General features: G+C 43.3%; 1 protein-coding gene across 5 annotated transcripts in view; it reads left to right on the top strand.

The window, feature by feature from the left end:
• Positions 1-24,537, top strand: part of LRRC56 (leucine rich repeat containing 56) — a gene marked incomplete in the record, with an annotated part of 158,073 nt that overhangs the window by 102,674 nt on the left and 30,862 nt on the right. For all 5 annotated transcript variants that reach the window (XM_034770383.1, XM_034770384.1, XM_034770382.1 and 2 more), the window contains 1 exon segment: positions 5,217-5,277. In XM_034770383.1, the coding sequence (XP_034626274.1) occupies positions 5,217-5,277 (61 nt within the window).

Raw genomic sequence — 24,537 nt, forward strand, 5'->3', positions numbered from 1 at the left:
GAGGTTCTTACCCACGAAAGCTTATGCTCCCAGTACTTCTGTTAGTCTCAAAGGTGCCACAGGACCCTCTGTTGTTTTTTACAGATTCAGACTAACACGGCTACCCCTCTGATATCTGGAACTGTATTCATGACCAAGTTGTAGAAATCCCTGTTTAAAGTAATGGTGGATACATTCATCTGAGGCTACATCTACACTACAGGGGGGAGTCGATTTAAGATACGCAAATTCAGCTACGTGAATAGCATAGCTGAATTCGACGTATCGCAGCCGACTTTCCCCGCTGTGAGGACGGCGGCAAAATCGACCTCTGCGGCTTCCCGTCGACGGCGCTTACTCCCACCTCCGCTGGTGGAGTAAGAGCGTCGATTTGGGGATCGATTGTCGCGTCCCGACAGGACGCGATAAATCGATCCCCGGGAGGTCGATTTCTACCCGCCGATTCAGGCGGGTAGTGTAGACCCAGCCTAAGACATTACATGGCTTCTCTTATGCCTAGGTGATTTTAATCAAGTTGCCCACAATGCTGTGCATTCTGTTTCAATTGTTGCCTTCTGGCAGCCATTCTAAGTTGGATCCATTCTTGGATCTATGCATAAGGAGTCAGGATCATTGAAACAATTAGACAGACAATGAACTCTTAACATCAATGAAGCAATTGTATATGTAGTAGTAAAACTTAAAGGGAGAGCCTGTAGTATTGGAGAGTGATGTTGTAAAATCCTAGTAAATAAGAATCTTGTTGGCAGAATTTTGCCCTGATGCACATGGAATGCTTTCTATGTTAGTTCACTAAAGAGCCCATTAGAGTTAAACAGTTTAGAAGTTACCACAGCTTGCATTACCATCAGATAGCTTGCGCCCAAGAGCAATAGAATTTCTGAGATGGAGGACTGGGTTAGAGGAAAGAAGTAAATAATTATCTGCTCAAACAATCTTGGCTTGTGATTCTGACTGTCACCCTTTCTACCTTCTTGAATCCCTTTTCCACACTAACCCTATATGCATGGAATAGAATGCCCTTGCCAAGCTAGTCTGCAAGGCCACTCCCCTCCCCTCCCCTCATTCACATCCCTACTTAATACCCATTTCTACTATGATGCCCATAAGAAATGAGTCAAACACATTTATTAATATACTCTCATTTTAATACATTTTTTGCTTAATCATCCTGTGAACTAGCCTTTGCTGAGTAACTGATTAATTTTACTGGTGTAACCTAAGAAGAAGAATGGTCTTGTTAAGACACTGGACTGGGATTGAAAAGATCTGTGTTGTGGTTTCTGCTCTGCCATTGACTTCCTTTGTGACCTTGAGCAAGTCATTTAATCTCTCTGCACTTCAGTTCCTCATCTGTCAATTGGGGCTACCAATACTTCCTCTTCCCCACTCTTTGTCTGTCTTGTTTATTTAAAATATAAATTCTCTATAGTAGGGACTATCCCATATGTGTCTGTTCAATGTCTAGCATAATTGGCCCTAATCTTGGCTCTTCCAAGCCCCTGAACTGTTTTGTTACCTTCTTCTTTGCATCATGTCTGACATTAGACTGCTAGCTTTTCAGGGCAGGGATCATGTTTTATTTGTGCTGTGAGGGACATCTAACTTGCTTTTGGTTGCTGTAAACTAAGAAGCAACAAGAGACTATAACTTAGTTTCACTCAGTGCTTTACATATTTAAAGTGCTCCAAAGACCTTTGCAAAATAATCAGATAAATATTTTCAGTGTGGTCTGCAGTGCCTGTATAGAAAAACACAGATGCCAATATGTGGATGATAATAGCTCTCAAACAGCATTGGACATATCACATAAGTAGCTCATTTATTGAGAGATGATTCATGGATGTGCTGGGGATGGGAGTATCCCAGGAGGCCCTGGTCAAAATTCTTCCATCAAATAGAAGGGAAAGTTGGAATGATTTCCTTTTTCTGGACTATTATCATTATGTATTATTTGTATTATCTTAATGCCTTGCCAGAGGTGGCTTATCCCTAGGGCTCACAAATATACTTTTCAAGAACATAACTGTTTAGCTTTACAATGGCCCATATAGCATCAAACTGATGATGCTTTTCTTATGGTTTGGAGAAAGGGTTCAGGCTGCAAAGTGACTGGAGGTTTGTACTGGGGAATTCCCCCTGTCTAGGGAAATTTCCCCTGGTAGAAAACTGGTGGAGGTCGAACCATACCAGGTCTGTTTCTCAACTCTACCAGCTTCTGTGTCTGTCACTTAAATAGAACATTTGTTTCTGACAATTAAAAGGGATTTTAGTGTACTGTGTTATATAAAAAATGTCATACAACTATACCATATAGTGAAACCAGGATGCCCACAGACACCATTTTAAAGTCGTTCCTTCATCTGCGATAACTAAAACAAGATACATTGGACTGAATTATAAGATCTAGAATTAGTCAGAGATTAATAGAGATGGTGGCTGAGATACAGAATTTGTACCTGTATCCCAATTGCTCCAAGGTTTAGGGGAGTTGGGTTTTGTGGTTTTGATTCAGAACTGCCTCTAGAAATAAGTGAAAAGGAAAATGTTCCATGGGATCAGAGTGAAGAATTTCAAATAATTAAGTAAAGGTTACTCATGATTATGAAACTTACAAAACCAAGCAGCAAACAATAGATTATATGCAGAAAATACATGAAATTAGATAATAACAAAACAAAGGTAGGACTTTTGGGATCTTGGTCAATGCAATTATAGCTAAGGCTATGTTTTAGTTACGGGTATTTTTAGTAAAAGTCATGGACAAATCACGGGCAGAAAATAAAAATTCACGGCCCGTGACCTGTCCATGACTTGTACTATATACCCCTGACTAAATCTTGCAGGGGGGGGAGGGAGTGCTGCGGGTGCTTGGGGGGGCTGCCCGTGGGCACCATGGGTGCTCGGGGGTAGGGTGACCAGGTGTCCTGATTTTATAGGGACAGTCCCGATATTTGGGGCTGTCATAAATATAAATGGAAGGGTAACGACCTTTATGTATGCAGTAGCATAAAATCCCTCCTGGCCAGATGTACTGAGGGGGTTAAGAAGCTCAAATAACCTGATTGGCACCTGACCAAAAGTACCAATAAGGAAAGAAGATGCTTTCAAATCTGGGGAGGGGAGGTTTTGTTTGTGCTCTCTTTATTTGTTCCCTCTCTGGACTGAGAGAGAGACCAGGCAGGTAAAACAGATCCCGAAAACATACCTGAAATGATACATCTAAAATTACAGAAATTGTAAGTAAGGGCAAGGAAATGCATCAGATTATCTTTTGTTTTAGCTTGTGAATTTTCCCTATGCTAAGAGGGAGTTTTATTCCTATTTTTTGTAACTTTGAAGCTGAGCCTAGAGGAGAATCCTCTGTGTTTAAATCTTTTTATTACCCTGTAAAGTTACCTTCCAGCCTGATTTTGCAGGTGTGATTCTTTTACTTTTTCTTTAAAGTTCTTCCTTTAAGAACCTGTTTGATTTTCAGTGTCCTGAAGACAAAGGGTCTGGTTGGTACTCACATTATTCTCAAGCCTCCCCAGGAAAGGGGGTTGGGGGGATATTTTTGGGGAACAGGGACTCCAAGTGACCCTTTTCCTGAATTTTTGTGTAAATTACTTGGTGGTGGCAGCAATACCATCCAAGGACAAGAAAAGGAATTGTATCTTGGGGAAGTTTTAACCTAAGCTGGTAGAATACAAGCTTAGGGAGTCTTTCATGGGGGTCCCCACATCTGTATCCCAGAGTTCAGAGTGGGGATGGAACCCTGTTAGGGGCTTTGTCTTATATAGCTCCTATTACTCCCCATCCCCATCCCGATTTTTCACACTTGCTGTCATAGAATCATAGAATATCAGGGTTGGAAGGGATCTCAGGAGGTGATCTAGTCCAACCCCCTGCTCAAAGCAGGACCAATTCCCAACTAAATCATCCCAGCCAGGGCTTTGTCAAACCTGACCTTAAAAACCTTCTGCAGCGGCCAGTGCGGCTGGCCCGGGGACTGCCTGAGGAGCTCAGGCAGCTGTCTGGTCACCCTATCGGGGGTGGGGGGAGCAGCCCAGGATCCCTGTTGGTGCTAGGGGTGTTGGTGGGACTGCAGGCTCCTTACCTGGCTCCTCGTGGCTCCCCAGAAGTGGCGACATGTCCCTCCCTCAGCTCCTAGCTCCGTGCACTGCCTCCACTGCATGTGCCGACTCCGCAGCTCCCACTGGCCAAGAACTGTGGCCAGTGGAAGTTGCGGGGGCAGTAACGGTGGGCGGAGGCAGTGCACAGATCTAGGAGCTGAGAGGTAGGGACATGTTGCTGCTTCCAGGGAGCCCCCCAAGATAAGCATCGCCCTGAGCCCCTTTCCACATTCACCCAAATTCCTGCTGCTGTGGGGAGGAGGGGGGCAGTGGCCTGAGACTGACCCAGCAGCGGCCAGTGCGGCTGACCCCGGGGCTACCCGAGCTCCTCAGGCAGTCCCCGGGCCAGCCGCACTGGCCGCTGCAGAAGTCCCGGAGGTCCTGGAAAGTCATGGAATCCATGACTTCCATGACCTTCATGACAAACTCGCAGCCTTAATTATAACATGATGGGCTTGTGACAAATAAGATGGCACCTTTTGCTGCTTGGTTCAAGAATCACATTTAGAAAAATATACAGTAAGAGGATTTCAGTTTCTCAAATAAAGTATGACTTGGCTGTAAGAAGCATATGCTGCAATTCCATCACCAGTTATTATGCGGTAGGCAACAGCGTAAAGAGAGAGATGTAGAAGAGAGAATCAAGAGCGAACTATAAAAAATATGGGGATATGTTGCACAGAGGGAGATAATGTAAATCTTCCTTAACTCTTCAGAATAAGTCATTATTAGTCAATAAGGATATAGAATCAGACTGAGCAACACATGATCACCTCCAAGCAAACACTTCTGTTAATGTTTGTTCTTGTTGGGAATGATGCCACGTGGTGCTTTTCAGAGGGGAGTTTCAAAGGTTATAACTCTGAAACCACTGCAGCTAACATGCAAGCTTATAATGAAAGAATGCAGGGGCTGGAATGTTGCACAACTGAAATCGTGTCATTAACTTTTCAAACTTAGTCTAGAGTGTTAGAAGTGGTCAAGAGGGGTAAGAAGTGCATCTGAAAAATCTGTGGGCTGCTTGAGCTTGTGAGGTCGGGCATATGTTTCCTATGTTCTGCAACCAGTTCTACAAAACGATTCTTTATTCTGATCCTGCAGGTGCTTATCTCCCTAATCTAAGACAACTGAAATTGAACAACAGTTTACTTGTATCTGTGAGGTAAGAAAGAAACCATAATTGGAATAAACATGAGGAATATGACACCTTTCCTTTCCTGTTTGGGTGGTAAAATGTTCATTTCTGCTGCCTTTATTCCCTCCCAGTGTAGGAAAATTCTATGTATGTCCAATAACCTACAGATTTAGGGCCAGGACCTCAGCTGGTATAAATCATCATGTCGGCACATGATATCCAGTGATATCAATGGTGTTACACTGGTATATCCTAACTGAGGAGCTGGGGTGAAATCCTGGCCTCATTGATATCAAAGGGAATTCTGTCATTGACTTCACTGGGGACAGGATTTCACCCCAGTCTGTAGTCAGATGGGTTATTGTGGTGGGGTATATAAGCCCCACACTGGGACTGAAGGAGTTAAGTAGCAAATCTGGCCCAAGGCAACCCCGCCCACCCCACTGCAGAGCATGCTACAGCTGGAGGTGGGGCTTAAAAGGGAGCCAGACAGCTCAGCAAATGCCTGGCAGGGCAGGGAGAGAGATCTAACCTGAGAGCTCCTAAAGAAGGATGCTCCAGAAGCCTTTCCCTGGGAAAAAGAGCCTGCCTTCTGAGCCCAGAAGGGTGGAAGGTTCCGTTACTCTTTCTTCACTACCTTGTGTCAAACTATAAGACTTTGTTGGGAGAGTGGGCGGTAGGAAGTGGCCCACGGAGGCAGCCTTAAGGCATTCCTGGGTGCTGGCCTCTTACAAGGTCCTGAGCTGGGGTCCAGTGGAGTGACAGGGCCAGGGCTGCCCTACCAACCACCCTTGTTATGAAGAGCATGAAAACCCTCACTTCCAGACTCGCCCTTGGGGAAGCAAGGGGAGGGTAGAGACTTTGAAAACACTGCAGCTGGGGCTGGATGCCCGTAGAGGGTCAACAGATAGACTGATGTTCCCCCCAGTTGTGAGGATGTGGGACCCAATATCTTCCTTGGAGTCTAATTAGTGACCTGACCAGAGTGTCAAGTCAACACCCACCAAAAGGCAGACCCCCAAGGGGCATGAGAATGGCCAGTGAGAGACACTGGAGGCAGGGTGAGTAGAGACCTAATATCCTAAACATTAGGCAACACCAGCAGTGAGCACTGCCCATCACAACTTGAAGGAGAATGTGGTCTCTCATCCCAGGTCTTCTGTAAGGCCTTGCGGGTGGGGGAAGTATGGGTATAGACAAATTGATGAAGTGGTGGATGGACAGCCAACAACTACAGGCTTCCCAACAACAGCAGGAACAGAACCAGCTGTTTCAATAAATGGTCGCCCAACAGTAAGCAGCACACATCAACAGCAACAACAACAGCTCATCTGGGAGCTTGAGGCGAAACAGCAAGAGCAGCAATAATGCCTGGTCCAGCAGGTGGCAACCCTTTTACAACCACGAGGGGCTAGCAGTTGGGATGCCGAACCACACCCCTGCCCCAAGGCGTCTCATAAAACACACAAAGATAGGACTTCGGGACAACCTGGGTGCTTTCCTCTTCAGTTTTGAAAGGGTCACCACAGCAGCTTGATGGCCATCTGTACACTGGACTATTTTGCTGACACCTTATCTTATTGGGCCAGCTCAAGCTGTGTATTGGAGCCTCAACTCTGTGGACACGCGAGACTATGCACAGGTCAAGGCGGCTATTTTAGACATCTTTGATATCAATGCCGAGACCCACTGATACTTTCACCTGGAAAAATTTCCACTGGGGGCCTGACCTTGTGCAGCAGCCCAGAGCTTTAAAGAACATTGTTAGTGTTGGCTCCAGCCCAAAAAGCAGACCAGGGAGTTGGTGGCCGAGCACGTCATGCTGGAGCAATTTTCGGAAATTCTCCTGGCTGGAAGATGGGAGCAAGTGTTGCGGCACAGACCTGAGACATTGGCCCTCACAATATGGCTGTCAGAAAACTATATGGCAGCTGCACACCCAGCCAGTGGAACACCTAGGCCTGAAGATGCTCATTAAGATCTACAGATTGTGTAGACTACGGATCTTTCGGCCTGGCAATGGGAGCAAGCTCCAAGGAACCAAATACCAAACCTAGTCCGCCAGGTGATCCACAGCTATGGCAAGACCCCAGAAGCCTGGTCTCACTTAGAACAAAGTGCTGGGGAAAAACTCAATCCTGAGGGAAGGCCCACCTCGGACACTCAGCTTCCCCTAGGGCAGTCAAGGGATAGGGCAAATCCCTCGATCAGAAGTTGTTTTTCACATGGACAGTGAGGACATTTCTGCTGTGACTGCCTCTTAATGGTTAGCAACTCTGAATAGCCATGGGCAGTTGATACCATGGCTAGGAAAAGAGGCCTGATCAGGATATTAGTTCCTGTGTGGACTACAGGAGTAGAAGTATACTTGGGGTGCACCCCAACATTGATTAGGGAACAGCTAACAGTGTCCCCAAGGTTGCCTCCCGATGCTATCTACTTCCAGTGTGTTCATGTGGATATGTGCCCATATCCCACAAAGGAGGTACAGTCAATTGTGGGAAGCCTTATAGGAAGAGTATGAGCAGGTGTGGCCCATCCACTAGATTACCTGGTGATTTTTGGGCTGGGATTGGGAGTTCTTCAGGGAGGTCATAAAGTCATGGGGTAACGACTCCCTGGAAGGGGCAGACTCTCATGTAGAGGCCCCTGAGTCACAGAAACCCAAAAAGTTATCAGGAGTCAGAGAGACAGAAGATCTGAGCAAAGGGAGCTCCCACAGAAGCAGTGCCCTCCTTGTATTCAGGGGAAACAGAGGATCTTACACCCCCTAGACTTAAACTTGCTGGCGGCAGATGTAGATTTTGTAACAAACAGAAGGACGACCCAACCCTGAGCAGGGCGTATGACTAACTTGCCAGTATAAATTGATGAGATGATAAATACATGACTGATGAAGCAGTGGCTTTTATTTGAACTCAGAGACAAGAGACTGTATCAGGTGGCTAAGGACCCCCAAACTAGAGAAGTAAGGAGTACAACTTCTTGTCCTGAAGAAATTCTGCTGCAAAGTACTGCACCGGCACATGCAATACCCTGAGAGGGACAAATGGGGCAAGAGAAGACCTTTAAAAGGGTGGCCCTCAAATTTTATTGGCAGGGGAACAAAAAGAGATTAGGGACTACTGCGCATTGTACCTGGAGTGTTGATGGACAAGGCCCCAAAAGTTCCACCATGGGCGGCGCATGAACTGCCGGCTGGGGGAGGCTAGCTCCCAGACTTGCCCCTTCCACCTGCAGCCCTGGAGCCAGGCCGCAGAGCGGAAGCAGGGACCTGGGGGTGGAGCGTGGGCGGGGCCATGCTTGGCTGTTTGGGGGGGCTGAGCCTCCCCCAGCTTATGATACCCACCACACATGAGCTCCACTACTCCCTCTCCCAGTGGTTGGAGTACCATTTGAAAGGATCAGTATGGACCTGATGGGACCATGAATAGTGTGCGGCCAGGTACCAGTGCATTCTGGTGATAATGGATTACGTCACATGGTGCCCAGAGGCCATCTCCCTTTGCTCAACCACTGCGGCTACTATCACCACCAAATCGATGAAGATTTTTGCACAGGTGGATACTGAAGGAGATATTGATTGACCAGGGGATCAATGTTACTTCAAAGCTAACGGGGGAATTGTGTGACCTCTTGAAAATCAAGGCCTTAAAGACATCAGTCTATCACCCTCAGACATATAAGCTGGTGGAGTGCTTCAGTAAGATGCTGAAAGAGATGCTTAAGAAATTTATGACCTTGGATCCCTGTCATTGGTAGTGATTACTCCCACCTTGCCTTTTCACCATCAGCGAAGTACCACAAGCATCTATGGGGTTCTTCCCATTAAAGAAAATAAATCTTTCTAATAAGTTTAGCAGATTTGATCAGATAGTTATTAAGAGAATGGATGGCATGGAGCCCCATGATGTCATTTGTTTGGAGTCAATTTCAGGCACAAAATGCTCAGTCACAAACATCCTGATAAATAGGGGCTCTGAGTGAATGGGAAAACAATTAAACAAGCAGTACTTAAAAATGAAACTCCTCATCTTTCATACTATGTATTTAGTTTTCCTGGTCCCCTTATTAATTATTAGATACAGTATTGTGGTTTAAATAAAGTCTGTTTTCATCCTGGCCCATCTTTACCTACTTGCTTGAAATGCTGAAACTACATCACTTCAATCATTTTCATAGCAACCGGTTGTTAAGTCATAAACACAGGATTTCAATGTTGCTGCAGGATTGCATAGGAGGAAAAGATATGTGGTGAAAGGAATGATCTTGATGAAATCATTTTTGCCAGTATCCAATGGAATATGGCAAAGTAAATTGCATTCTAGTTTGCCTCGGTCAGAAAATCCATTTTTAAACAAAACAGACTTCCCAAAATTTCTTGTCCATGGTATTATTCCATAGTAGAGATTTTGTGGAATGTTTGAAGGAAATTGATTAGTGCATAAATGTAATATTAGGGTTCCAAAGATGTGGTATTTTTCAATTCAGGTGTTTTGTTATTTTTTTGCCTGTAACGTTTCAAAACCGGCATGGCCTAGGCACTCAAAATGTGTTTTACTCTATTGCCCTTCACATGGACTGGTGCCTTTTGCTCCTTTTGGAGAGTTGGGAGGACAAATTAAGTATTAAAGGGGATTAATTGGAAGAGGTTTGGCCTAAGTTTCAGATTTTAAAAACTGAGTTTGTCCCAAAACATGAAATTTTTTATCAAAATTGTTTTTCATTGGGAAAAAAAAATGAAAATTTTGCCCAAAATGATTTTTTTCGTTTTGGGCAAAAAGCAACTTTTCCTCAAAAGTTTTGATGAAAATATTTCAACCAGCTCCATTGGTTTTGCATTTAGGTCCTGATTCAAGAAAGGATTTAAGTATGTCCTTAAGTCCCATTAACTTGAATTGAAGCTTTAGGGAGATTTTGCCCTTATCTTTGTACTTGAGGAATCCAACTCCTGGCATGAAAAGATTTAACAAAATAATTCCTGACATCAGACATTCTTTTGGTCTTGGAAACTAGCAAGTGTTAGTCTTAAGTTAGGAGTAATTTGATCAAATACAATTCATAACTGTTTTGGCATGGATATCTGCTTTAATATTACCTATGACACTTGCCAGGCTCAGAAGTACCAGTAGAAGCCAGCCCACATGTCTTCTACATGTCAGTTAAATGAAATTACAGGGAGTAGGCAAAGGAGGGACTAGAACCTGGCAGTGTTCCCAGACCAGAATTCTGCCAGCTGAGTTAAAAAAAGCATCTTTGCTAGCCCAACACAGCAGTGGCTTTCAGACGTTACTTCCCGTCTCCAGCAGCCTGTCTCGGGATAAACCTGGAGTACTTAGGGGCAAAGCCCACACAAGCACAGTCTGTCTACTTGAAGTATATTTTTGGGCATCTGTATTGTGTCAATTTAATACCTGTTATTACAACATCCTAAAATAAGATGCTATCATGGGAGCAGCTATGACTGCGATAGTTAATGTTGCATAATGGTTTCCATCCTAACCCTCTGTTTTTAGTCACTCATAACTGTCCAAAATTTTCACTTTTTGGGTTGAAATTTTCCATGCTTGGTCTCTGTCCAAAAGGTGATTTTTTTTTCTTAACGAGCAAATAAGAGATTGTATGTATATTTTTGAGTATGAGAACAGTGGGGGAGAAATGCACTTTTCTCATTATACAAATAATTCCTATGAACTTTTTTGAATAGCCATAAAGCCAGAATGGTTGGGAATAGGAAGCTGAAAACTGGCAGAGGCATTTTTAGTGATAAACTCCAGGTTGTTAAAGATATACTCACCATATTTTCATTGTTCTAACAGTGATCCAGTCTATCATAGAAGTGTAGGGCTGGAAGGGATCTCGAGAAGTCATCCAGTCCAGCCCCCAGCACTGAGGCAGGACAAGTAAATCTAGACCATCCCTGACAGGTCTTTATCTAACCTTCAATGATGGGGATTCCACAACCTCCCTTGGAATTAGAAATTGAACTATCCTTGCAATTAGAATTTTTTTCCTAATGTCTAACTAAATCTCCCTTGCTGCAGATTAAGCTCATTCCTTCTTGTCCTACCTTCAGTGGACATGGAGAACAATTGATCACAGTCCTCTTTAATACAATCCTTAACATTTTGAAGACTGGAATTTTTTTCTCAGATGTTGCACATGTCTCTAATGTGATAGAAAGAATATCAAATACTATATTGTATGATATGACAAATGATGTGTGGTCATGTAATTAAAGACTGTGTCATAATGCATGCACATGAGGAGGCAAGATGCATATTGTCATTTTCCAACTTGTGTGCTTATCCAGGCAACGTTAAATTTCTCTTAATGTAGTTTTTGTCTGGAATTTCCTATTTTTTTTATAAATAATATGGAAAATAATAAAAGCTTTTTTTAAACTCTGAAAACAAGAAAAGGCCACTTCTGGAAATCAAACCACTTATATTTAGGTACTTAAATGAGAATTTAGGAACCTACCTGTAGGTACCCATGTTTAAAGATCTTGGCATTTAGGTCATCTACCTCACAGTGGAGTTAAAGTTGTGAGTGTGATTGTGAGGAAATAGAGGTTGGTTATATAGTATGTTGGAATTGAAAAGGAGTTTGATGTGGAGCTGAGGAATCATTTGGATAGGCTGACATTTCATTAGTATGGCTCATGAGTTGAGGTTGATTGTTGGCTTAAAAGGTGATTTTTCTGGAGTTTTTATGATTCCATTGGTAGGGGATGCAATGAGCAACCTTAGCCATAAATTAATCGGTTGTCTTTTTTGTGGGGGTAGTTTATAAAGTTTGCATTACTTTGGGATACCTCGGAATGGAAGGCACTATATAACTGCAAGCTATTGTTATATACCATATAGGTGGACAATAAATCCCGGTTTATTTGTCAAATATCTACATTTTTTGCAGTTTCAATGTTTTTCTTACAGACCTATTTACGTTTTGAGAATATAGTATATGATGAAACGAATTACTTCAGGTCCTTGTTAATTTGCTACATTACACTGATTTTATGAGGTTCTCACTTATTACCTCCATCCTTCTCGTATCAGCCAAGAAACTCTAGATTTATGAACTGATAATTAAGGAAGAAACATGGAACCTATTCTGAAGAGTGAGAGTTAAAACTCTCTTTCACTGTTTTGTGATGACACGTTACTTGTCTTCCTAATGATTACAGCAAAAAGAACTATATTTCAAAACTAATGAGCTTTCTTCTAGTCTGGCTAGCAGCCTATATGTTTTATCTAATAGCTTTCATTCTAATTTCAGTGATGAATAAAGAGACTTGTGTAAAATGTTAGACATTTGCCTTCTTAGAAGGTGCTTTTTTTTTAACTGAAGTTGATTCTTGGTAATTTGTGCCCATAAGTTTATAGCACAAGCAATAGTTAACCAGACTGAAACCTCTGCTCTACCAGCTACTGCCCATTACCTCCCATTCAGTTGTAGTGGTTGTAGCTCACAAGACAGATGGGCTTCTCCAAACCTCACTCTTGCAATTCCTTACAATAGAGAGCTAACATCTGCAGCTCAGGGGCTGAAATTAATGTTGCTGCATGTATGTGGTTAAGTGAGACGGGAAAGGTGGGTGCACATCAGCATAGAGCTCAGAGGACGTGGGTGGGAAGTAGGAACAGAGCAAAGAATGCAGAACTCTGTAATCCAAATACAGCCACATTTAAAATGTGTCTGTGCTGCAGTCTGTGTTACATTCAGTTTTGGAGCTGTCCATGCACAACTGAATGAGAGGAAAGTCATGCTGGTGCACTACTGTCCGGTAAAAGTTGCAGGGAGATGAGGAGGTGGCAATCCTTAACTAAAGGCTTGTTCCTACTAGATTCAGAGCACTACAACTGTTGCCTGCTCTTACACGTTTATCAAGAGTCTCGTGAAACTGGGTGTTTATCTTAAAGTTTAGCTGCTGGAGGCAAGTGATTACATGAGAATCTCCACATACTTTTTTTTTTTTTTTAAGTAAGTCCCTAGCCCTCATGGCTGTGGAGAAAAGCCTGAAAATGTGATGTGAGTGCATCCTATAGACTCGGGGTGAAAATCTGCTCCCATTGAAGTCAATGAGAATTTTGCCATTGACTTCAGTGGAGCCAGGATTTTACACTCTGAAACCAGAAGGCAAATAAAAAGAAGCCACTTTTTATTGGTTTTGTATGGTTTTGGTTTTTTAATTTCATGGTGTGTAAGCCAATCTGATGATTTGGGGGGCAGGGGAGCCTGACTCATGATTTTTCAGTGCTTGGAATAGACGGTATACCTCTCTGGCCCCAATCCAGCAAAGAATCCTAACCGCCCTCTAGGACCCCACCCGCAATCCAACCCCCCTGCTTCCAGTCCCCTGACTGCCCTGATCCCATCCACACCCCCGCCCCCTGACAGGCCCCCTGGAACCCCACACCTATCCAACCCACCCTGTTCCCCACCCCCTGACCACCCCCTGAACCTCCACCCCATTCAACCGCCCCCTGCTCCCTGTCCCCTGACTGCCTCCCGGGACCCCCCGCCCCTTATACAACCTCCCTGCCCCGGCCCACTTACCACTTACCATGCTGAGCAGAGCATGCAGAGCAGCATGTCTGGCTGCTGCGCCGGCCAGAGCCGGACACGCTGCCGCTCTGCTCAGCAGGAGCGTGCAGCCTCTGTCTCCCAGAGTGCTGCCTGTGCAGCGGCGTGGCTCTGCGGGGATGGGGGGACAGCGGGGGAGGGGACAGGGGCTAGCCTCCCCAGCCGGGAGCTCAGGGGCCGGGCAGGATGGTCCCGCGGGCCGTAGTTTGCCCACGTCTGGCATAGGGGGTTAGAAATCCCACCCAAATAAGGGATATTTGGGACAGGTACCTTTGAAATGCGGGGCACCATTCTCCGCAGTCTGGTTTTCTGCCAGTCAGCTTTCACCCATATCTTTCATTTCCATTATTCCGCTACTTCCCGTTCCCCTTTAACTTTTCCATGTTCTGGGATAATACATGTGGTATATAATTTAGATGCTGTACATACATACAGTAATCCTTATGCAACAATTCTTAGCGATGGCCTCAAAAATAAATCTGTCTTTATTCTTTTAGAATATGAAAGTTTCAAAATTCTAAAATGTTTTGTAAAATCATTTTCGTTTGCTCTTTTTATTAAAGATAAATATAATTCTTGACATCTTACTGTTACTATTTATTTGCATTGTTGTAGTAGTTGAGAGGTGTGAGTCCCACTGCAGATAGACAGACTCACGAGCTTTCCTCGGGCTAGCGTGCTACAATAGCAGCATGGAAGTTATTTATTTTATTAATTTAGCAGCAAAGATGCAGAGCAACTCAGAACAATCTCACTGCCCCTCTGGCTCTTGTCTTAGTCATCGTCTCCAGGGCTTCTCAGTCCTTATAGCTTTCCCCAACTGAGGCGTCTCTGCAGCCAACTCCTGCTTGCTGAAACTCTCCAGCACAGGCTCTCTGCCTGACAGGTGCAGCTCCCAGGCCCTTCACCATATCTGCCTGTCTCCTTGTTATGATAAACAGCTTCCCAACAGGGGCATCATCATATGATTATGGGCTTGAGCAGCTACACTCATTTGTAACCCCGGGTAAGAAATTGTTGAACCCTGGGTTCCATCTTGAGATTCCAGCATCTACACTGCTTTATGTGGGCCCAAATCCAACCACCCATATCCCAGGCATTTTAGTGCCCTCCCCAAATGTGGCTGCTCTAGCCCTTTGTTTGGGGTGGAGTGTGGGAAAACTTCACTGTTCACCAAACTTGACTGTTCAGAGGACAAAGAAAGTTGCCCCGTTGGATTATGGAATACTTTTCACAGATTCTCAGAGCACGAGTCCAGTGGGGCTGCATCTACACTGCAGAGCTATAGGGCTTGAACTTCTAGGTCCTGGCTTGACTTAGGCTCAGACCCTCTACCCGCCATGGAGTCCTGGAACCCTGGGTCCAAGCCCTGGGTTAGTGTGATTTGTGTGTAGATGGAAAGGCGGTTAGGCTTGAGCTTGAGTGCAAATCCTGGGCTAACGTTGCAGTAGAAATACCCTTTGAGAACTTTACTTTTAGGGAGTGTTTGAGGTGAAAGGAATATATGTATGTTGAGGAAGAAATAATGCCTGAATGTTGCACTATTTTGGTTCTCTGTTTTTATGCTCACACCCAGAACTCTCTTATTTACTCCACTGCTTAAGCTCATGCAAGTCCATAAATTCAAGTCCAAGTTCATAAATATTTTGCCATCCCAGGTCATAGTGTGAATGGGAGGTAGGCTATCTTGCTCTAGATAATTTGAAAGAATGGTTCATTGAATGGTGGCTGATATCTCTGCTGCGGCAGGACCATCTGGGAACTAGATTCTGGTATCCCTACATCCTCCTGCTACCTCATGGCACCATCTCACTATCTGAACTCTGGCTAATTATTTCAGTAGTGAACCTCCCAGTAGGACTAGATCGTGCTCTCCCAATGGAAAAATCCTGGATTCCCCTTTCAGCATTTCCTGATAATTCTTCCACAGAAGGGAGGGGTAAGTGTTTCCATCATGGAAAAAGAAGGGAAATCAGCCCCCTCCCAAAACTAATGATTTCCTGAGACCTACTGGAGACCAGGGGCATCGGCATAAAACTCTGAGCCTGTGTACTAATTCAAGGTCCTCTCGCTCTGCCTCTTCCACGTATCACTATCTCTGGAGCCCCTCTTTAGGTGGGATTCCGCAGTGCAGAGTGGCTCAATCATAAGCATACATAGTGTGCTTAGGCTGTATCAGCTGTACGGTTGGTTTCCTGTGGGATTGGTTAAGGGCAATGATGTGAATTTCCCAGCTTGCCCCTTCCTATGTGAAGGGTCTGGGGATAGAGGGATCATGACCTGCCCCTTTGCACACTGAGGGGCGAGACTATTCCCACTCCAGCGTTAGTGTCAGGAAGCAAAAATTCTGTATACCTGAACCTCTTCTGGTTCTCACTCTCTGGTTACCCCTTCTCCCTTCCTTTCCTCTGTCATGAACATGTATGGATGATGACTTTATCGTTTCCAAAAAAAATGTTTTAATTGAGCCCAATCATCATTGGTTTGGTTTGTTCTTAAAAACATTGATAGTTTACAGTATGTAACTAGTTCAAATGGCCACATTGCAATATGAGTAAATTGAAGGGCCCAGTCTCAGCTGGGCCTGAATCCAGTCTCTAATTTTGCAAGGTGCCGTTATGCACCTCCAACAGATTGTAGACAGAAATGGTGGTAGCTCATTAGCGAGAGAGGATGCTTTTGGGGTTCAGAAGATCAAGTTCAATACCTTGGTCAGCCACAATGATCTTAGGTATGTCACTTACTCTCTCTGCACCTTTCTTCCCCATCTGTTAAAAAAAATTGTTATAATTCTCCCTTTGCCTGTCTTGTCTATTTAAATTATAAGCTCTTTGGGTTACAGTAGATTGTCTCTTGCTCTGTTTGTGTACAGCACCCAGCACGATGGGGCTCTTACCTCAGCTGGGGCCTCTCTGCACTACTGTAACACAAATAATAATAGTACACCTCTACCTCGATATAACGCTGTCCTCAGGAGCCAAAAAATCTTACCGTGTTATAGGTGAAACTGCGTTATATCGAACTTGCTTTGATCCACCGGAGTGCGCAGTACCCCCCCCCCCCCCCCCGGAGCACTGCTTTATCGGTGTTATATCTGAATTCGTGTTATATCGGGTCGTGTTATATCGGGGTAGAGGTGTAATAACTAATGGATTTGTGTCTGCAGACAAGTATTTAGATGCCCAGCTATTACCATTTGCATCTGCAACTTTTCTACCCACCGTATTAGTGTTCACTTATGTGAACTTAGGCCCAAGTGATCTTTTTAGTCAGTGATGAAAGAGACTGGTTACAGTCTATCTTTGAGGAAACTAGGGTGATCAGATGTCCCTATTTTATAGGGACAGTCCCAATATTTGGGGCTTTTTCTTGTATAGGCGCCTATTACCCTCCACCCCCTGTGCTGATTTTTCACACTTGCTGTCTGGTCACCCTAGAGCAGTGGTTCCCAAACTGGGGTTCGCGAACCCCTGGGGGTTTGCAGAACATTGGAGGGGGTTCGTCAGAAAAATTTCACTAATGGCGGACAGAGGACCCCGGGCATTAGAGACAGCAGGTGGGACCCGGTTGCAGGGCAGACACCCCGAGCCCCAGGGAGAGCGGGGCTGGGCAGTTGGGGCTGGCAGCCCGAGTCCTGGTGGTCAGCGAGGGAGCCGGCAACCCAAACCCCAGTGCTCCGCGCGGGGCTGGCAGCCTGAGCTCCAGGGAGAGCGGGGCCGGGCAGTTGGGGCTGGCAGCCCGAGCCCTGCCCCCGTCAGCGGGGGAGCCGTCAGCCCAAACCCCAGCGGTCCCCATGTAGGGCTGGCAGCCCGAGCCCCAGGGAGAGTGGGGCAGGGAGTTGGGGCTGGCAGCCCGAGCCCTGCCCCCATCAGTGGGAGAGCCGGCAGCCCGAGCCCCAGGAAAAGCATGGCGGGCAGTTGGGGCATCCATCACACTGAGGAAATTTAAACTTAAATCCCTGAAAATATTCATTTTTAGGAGAGGGTTCACGAAATTTCACAATTTAGTGAAAGGGGTTCGCGGGCTGTTAACGTTTGGGAACCACTGCCCTAGAGGAAATCCAAAGACCTGAGAGTTGGGGAGTAATGGTAATTTGACTGCTGCTGGTAGAGCTGCCCAACCTTAACCGTCTCCATGACAACAGTGGTCCAAGCAGCCATCAGAAAGGTATGTCCTTACAGAAATAGGTCGGAAAACAATCTATAACAATAGTGTAATGGGGGGGATGTGGGTTGTTTTGATTCTTTCCTCCAGAAGAGCCCGTTGTCTGCAGCTTTTTTTTTTTTTTTCGGAAGCAGTTACGTTGAATAGAAAATTATGAGCTTGGAAGCAGGGCTGCTGCTGGTTTCAAAAAGGAGGAAATGAAGCAATTTAGATTTATTTGCCTATTGGTAAATGTCATGCAACGAGAGGGTGAGGAGGTGAAGAAGAAATGCAGATAATAATATATATGATCAGTTCTGAGAGTTTGATTTCTATAAAATATTCAGAATTCAATTGATTTAGTGATTGTCATCTTACATGAGCGCATTGCAGCTCAAAGAGAACCTGTTGCTATTGCACAAAAATCACACATGCACATATATTTCTTTCCCTGTAGGTCTATTATTTTGATTGGACTCACTGTTTGTGACAGGCACGCCACCATGTGTTGTGATCTTAACAGACAGCACAAGTCAGGCATGGTTGGGATGGGTCAGTACTTGCATAAAAGAAATTAATCGATACCTCCTTGTAATAGGAAGCGGTGTCAGTTCCCTCTGACTCGCCACCAATATTCTCTGTGTGATATCAGATGATGCCATAGTGCCAATGGAATTGGTATGTTTTAGATGAGACATAAAATAAGGTTCCTCACTACATGTGGCCATTAAAGATACCACAGCACTCTTTGTGACACTGGTGGTCAGGCCACATTCCAGTTTGGGTAATTACATTCTTTTCACCTAAATTCACCCGGGAGTTTCATTTGGAAAAGGAATTCTTCACTTCCTTCCTTAAAATGTTATGTAGTGGTATGGCACAATGTTAGAACCACCCCAGAGATGGCTGGATTTCATTGCTGGAAGAAGTGATCCTTTTTTGTTTAGATCTGCACGTGTTAATTTTGTTGTTCCCATACTCCTGACTCTTTGTATAGCGTCACAATTTTTAGTGTGGCATCTGTAATTAGTTGACACTATACTTTAAAAATATTGTATATCTGTAAATACACTAAACAAGCTATGGGTAATCAATGTGGTTTATACTTTTTTAAAAATAATGGTAGCCTCTTTTTAGAAGATTGCAAGAACTTAGTGTTTGAATCTTGGAAGTCTTCCTAACATAATTTAGCTATGGTAATTACCACCTCATAATAATAAATGTAAGTAATGGCAGAGTTATTTGCTTCATTGAGGTGCTGGGATCATGTAATCTGGTTTCTTGGTGGTAGAGAGGGCCAGGATAAAATTTTCAAAAGGTATGTAGGCACCTAAAGATGCAAATAGGCAGCTAGTGCGATTTTAAAAGCGCCTTTATGAGTTAGGTCCCTAACTCCCATTGACCTGCTTAGGTGCCTAAATACCTTAGAAAATCTGGCCCCGTGCAATTATATGCTGTGCTTACTATTTTGTATTGTAGAAATTGTGTAATTTCTATTGTGCATCAAGGGCTTGATTCTCCAGTGCTCTGCAACTGCTTTGTGAAAACCAGGACATGTTGGGGGACAAACTGAAAAAATCCAGGAAAAAAAACCACTTTTTGGTGGGAAAAAACAAAAAAAAATCAGTTTAGGTCAAATAAAACTATTTATTTAATCCCCACACACCACACACACACACACACATGTTTTCTATTTTGTTTTTTCATTTCAGGTTGTTTTCGGATGTTTTTCACCCTCCCCCCTTTTTTATATTTAGCTACATTTCTAAATGAACCACTGTGTTGAAACAAAAAGTTTTGACCATTTTGAAACTAAACATTCCTAAATGGGAAGTCAAAAAGGCTTGTTTCAAAATGGCTGAAACAAACGGCTTTGGGTTTTTTTCTCTCATGTGGCTGAAACTGTTGGTGGAATTCGATCTGAATTTGCAAATAGTTTCAGTGCACTAAAAAATGCATTTACTATCCTCCCAAAAAGTTTCACCCAGTGTCAGTCCTTAGTCAGGCAAATCTCCCATTGACTTTGATAAATAATCTGGGCTCAGTGGTATAGAAATAAATCTTCCTTACTATGAAATTCACAAATACACAGGTGTAATAATTAGGTGAAGTAAGGTTTCCATCTCTCTCTTTACATTATTGCCTCACAGCTTAAGTGCCAGTCACAGCCTATTTATGTAGGGTTTGTTTGTTTGTTTGTTTCCAAAATTTTTGCATCTTGGAGAATTTTTAAAAATGTTCATCTTAAAACAGTTAACATACATTGAAAGAAAATCATTTCTATTAAAAAGAATGAGGAGTACTTGTGGCACCTTAGAGACTAACAAATTTATTTATTTATATTAAAGAAAATTATCTCATTTTCTACCATCTGTACTCTAGCAATGGCTTCAATGGGAATTTTTCCTAACGTCTGGTCTACACTTAAAATTTAGGGCAATGTAGCTGTGACGTTATTGACATGAACTGTGACCGTATAGATCATTGTTGCAACCAGGGTCCTATGGTTGCACCAGGTCTTGTACAGAGGAGGTCAAGTGGGGTGTCTATGGAAAGGTTGTAGTTTTCTGGTTAGGATTATGCTGTCTGTATGTGTGTATTATTTTTGTATCTGAAGTTATGAATATTGGTTATGTACTTGTATCTCAATGTGCTTGATTCTAAGTAGCCTCAGTGAAGCATTTGGTCAGCTTCTTGAGAAAGGACTATTTTCAGTAAGTGCCCAATCAAGAAACACTTAACTGACAATTGACTTTGGGAGATGCCAATCCACATCTGAGCTTTCCTGGGAACGTTCAAACTAACATGTAAACAATGGCATCGGCCTGCAAAAAGCTGAATCATTCATGGACGTGTGACTCCCTTGGTGGCTACAAACTCCATCTTGTTGCTGTGACGTTGCAGCGTAGATGCACCCTTAGTAAACTAATCCAGTTGGTTTACTTAAAAATTAAAAATTACACCTCTACCCCGATATAATGCTGTCCTGGGGAGCCAAAAAATCTTACCGCGTTATAGGTGAAACTGCATTATATCGAACTTGCTTTGATCCGCCGGTGTGCGCATCCCCGCCCCCCCCAGAGCACTGCTATACCGCCTTGTATCCGAATTCGTGTTATGTCGGGTTGCGTTATATCGGGGTAGAGGTGTACTTAAAAATTCACAGGAACATCAGTTTGGAAGTCATTGTGCTGCTGCATTGGAGAATTATAGGGAGACATTAAAAATTCATGGAGGGCTTTACGTTATAGCATAGTATGAAACTGCTAGATTTAAACAATCTTGAAAATGAGAGTCTGTTCAGTCATTTTTAAACTGCTCAACATTTTCTGTCTAGGTTTTAATATCACACCCATCTCTGTGGAATCTAGGTATCTGGTCTCGTAGCAATTTATTTTGGTTTTCTGAGAGAACATTTATTTACAACTTCCAACAGAACAGAAGTTAATAGGAATCTAATGACTGGCATCTTTTTTCTTAATTTTTATATGTCCAGTTGTTCTGATATTTCATTTTTTCTGATTTTTGTGTGTGTTAAAGTTCTTAGAACAAAATGAAGGTTTTTTAAAAATGCCAATGAGCTGTCTCTATAATTGATATCGTGCAATCAAGGCACTTTCACCAAATATTCTTCCTACTTACTCTCTCCAGTATAGAAAGTTTCAGGGGTGTTGATTTTAAAGTGTCAAAACTGTATTAAAGCAAAGTGGAAGCACATCTCTCTTATTTTGCTAAACTAAAATCTTGGATACAATGTAAAACAAAGACCCAAAATGAAAACTACAAAGACATTAACCAGGCAGTAAATTGAAAACGTTGAATTATTTACACTGAAGGAATGCATCCCATTCTGTAACCTTAACTTTATTATTTTTTAATTCCGATGTACATCATTTTCAACAGTTAAAGTGAGGGAATGCCAAATTTCTGTGCAGCATAGATAGCTTTGGGGCTAAAAGGGGAGACAGTTGAGATGCAGTTTTATTTACTGTGTATCTAGATTTTCCTCCACTTGGAAGTTCAGTTGTCTATTCAGAATATGTAATGCTGATGTCAAGATGGAGTATTGCATATTGGGGTGTACGGCCTTTATGGGCAAAACTCCCCACATTTGCCATGAGTGGAAGCATAATGTAGAAAGAAGTCCCAGGGCTGTATTTGGCTTATGAGCCACACTTTAGCAAATCCGTCTATTTTTAAATTTGTGGAAACTCAGTTAAAGCTGTTAATATTTCATTATTAATACTCGGTTACCTGTTAAAAGACTACCAAGTAGATAAAATGACAAGCAATTTTCAATATCAAAAGGAAATTAACACAAAATTACATGTACCCCACCCACGCATACATATATTCATGTGTTAGAGAATTGTTATTCCTCATTCCAGGTACATCAGCTTTGATCAAGCCAATTATTCTGCTCTGGGTTTTTTGACAGCAACTGAAAATGAGAACGTTTTAAATTAAAGCTACATTTCAGAGACTTACCCTTCACAGTACATTATAACTTATTAAATCAAACAAAAACTCTTAGTTAATTAAAACACAATTATGACCCCTTACTAAACCACTGTATTGATCAGCTGTCCTGATTTCATTTGAAACTACCTTGGTTCAATTAGTTCAGATGAGCAGGATTTCATATAAAATGGGGTTTTACTCTGATGTGCTCTGAACTGTGAAACAAAATATTTGCAGATAGCGCTGCAAGTCTTATGTCATGATTGCTACAGTGGATGCAATGGTGGCATAAGAAACCATAATACATGAATATATCACAAAAATGAAGATAAGTGTAGCCCTGAAACACAACTTGGAGAGGTTGGTTGTATCCTTGCTGGCGTCCTCTACTCCTATCTGCTTCAGCAGAGCAATCCTAGCCTAGTAAAAGATGCTCAGAGAGTTCACCCCTATGAAAGACAGACTTCTGGGATGAAATATAGGCCCTGTTTAAGTTAATGGGAGTTTTGCTATTGACTTCAATGAAGCTAGGATTTCACCCATGAAGTGCAGAAGTGTCTCTAGCTACCTTGTTCGTAGCAAATTTGTCTATGGATTAGCCTGACCATTCTTCCAGATTAAAGCTACCAGTGTGGTTGCACACACTCATCTTTGGCTCCAACCCTGGACAGCAAACACTCAAGACAAGTAACTACCAGCAGCAGTGAGATTCAGAGGAGAAAAACAGTTTGAAGAGAAGATGGACAGTTGTAGATTCTGGGCCAGATCCTCAGCCTCAGACTTGAGTAGTCTGGCTGCTTCAGCAATTGGAATCCCTGGTACTGTAGCCATCTCTACACCTACCCGACCCCAGGTTAGGGGAAGTGTTGGGGAGAGGGGGTATGGCCAGGGTCCACTCTTCTCCAGTGATCACAGGCCGTTGCAGCAACTCCTTCGGAGCTATTGCTGTTGGTTGCAAATTAGAGCACCTCTGAGACTGGAGATCTAAAGGTCCCCAGTGCATAGGGTGCTGGACTGGGAGCCCGGAGACCAGGGTGCTGTTCCCAACTGACTGGTGTGTGTCTGGGCAAGTCAGCACTTCTCAGTGTTTCAGTTTCTGCATCAATAAAATGGAGGATAATGATAGTTTGAGCTCTATAGAAGAAAAGCGCTATACAGTGCTTTTGCCCCCACTCCAAATCTGAATGTTTAAATAAGAAAAACCCATAAAATATTTCTATTAGGAGAAAAACTGACTGTCATCAACACTTGGAAAATAAAGGTTTTAGTTAGTACGAAGGTTGCCTGAAAAACCCTATTAAAAACATTCAGCAAAACACTGGGCTGCAAAGATACCCACCAACACCACCTTTTTCATTCACAGTGAAATGCGAGTCTGCATTTGCGTGTAAAAAAGAATAATGGAAATAGAGTTTCACAAAACACACCGGTTATTAAACCCAAACCTTGTGCAGATGCAAGCTTCCTATTCAACTCATGTGACTTGAGCACACTTGCCTTCCACTGATGTTTTCCACCTGTAAATTTAAAAATAGCTCGATAAAGCCTTATTCTCACTTAGTTTTCAGAGTCTGAGGATGATGTTGCAGAACAAGGTTAGGAACACTTGTTAAGAAAAGACTGCTCAGTTCTGAAGGCAAAATGAGGATAAAATATTAGGCATTACAGCAACGTAACAATAGGCTTTTTGCAACAAAAGTCTGGACCTTATTCACCACTGCCTTGCACCAGGGCCAATCATTTGTATCAGTGCAAAGTGGGTACAAGATATTAACATATCAGAATAGGAGCATTTTCCACCCACTGCATTCAGGTGTAGGTGACTGAGAGGTGCAAGAAAAAGGAGAATCATTATTCCCTAATTATATTAGCAAGTTTACCAAATACAAAAAGTATGCCTCCAATTTTGCTATCAGATCGACTTGGGTAGGTAGGTCTTTGCCCCTGCATGGAGCTCCTTTGGCTGCAAAGGGACACTGCAGGGACATAAGGATATCCCCTTATCTGCTAGCTGAGTTGGGGGCTGTGTCACAACTTAACAAAACAAGAGAAGCGCACAGACGCACAAACTGTTTTATAGTTTTGAGTACTTTA

Source organism: Trachemys scripta, chromosome 4, assembly GCF_013100865.1.
Source record: "Trachemys scripta elegans isolate TJP31775 chromosome 4, CAS_Tse_1.0, whole genome shotgun sequence".
Classification (NCBI taxonomy): Eukaryota; Metazoa; Chordata; order Testudines; family Emydidae; genus Trachemys; species Trachemys scripta.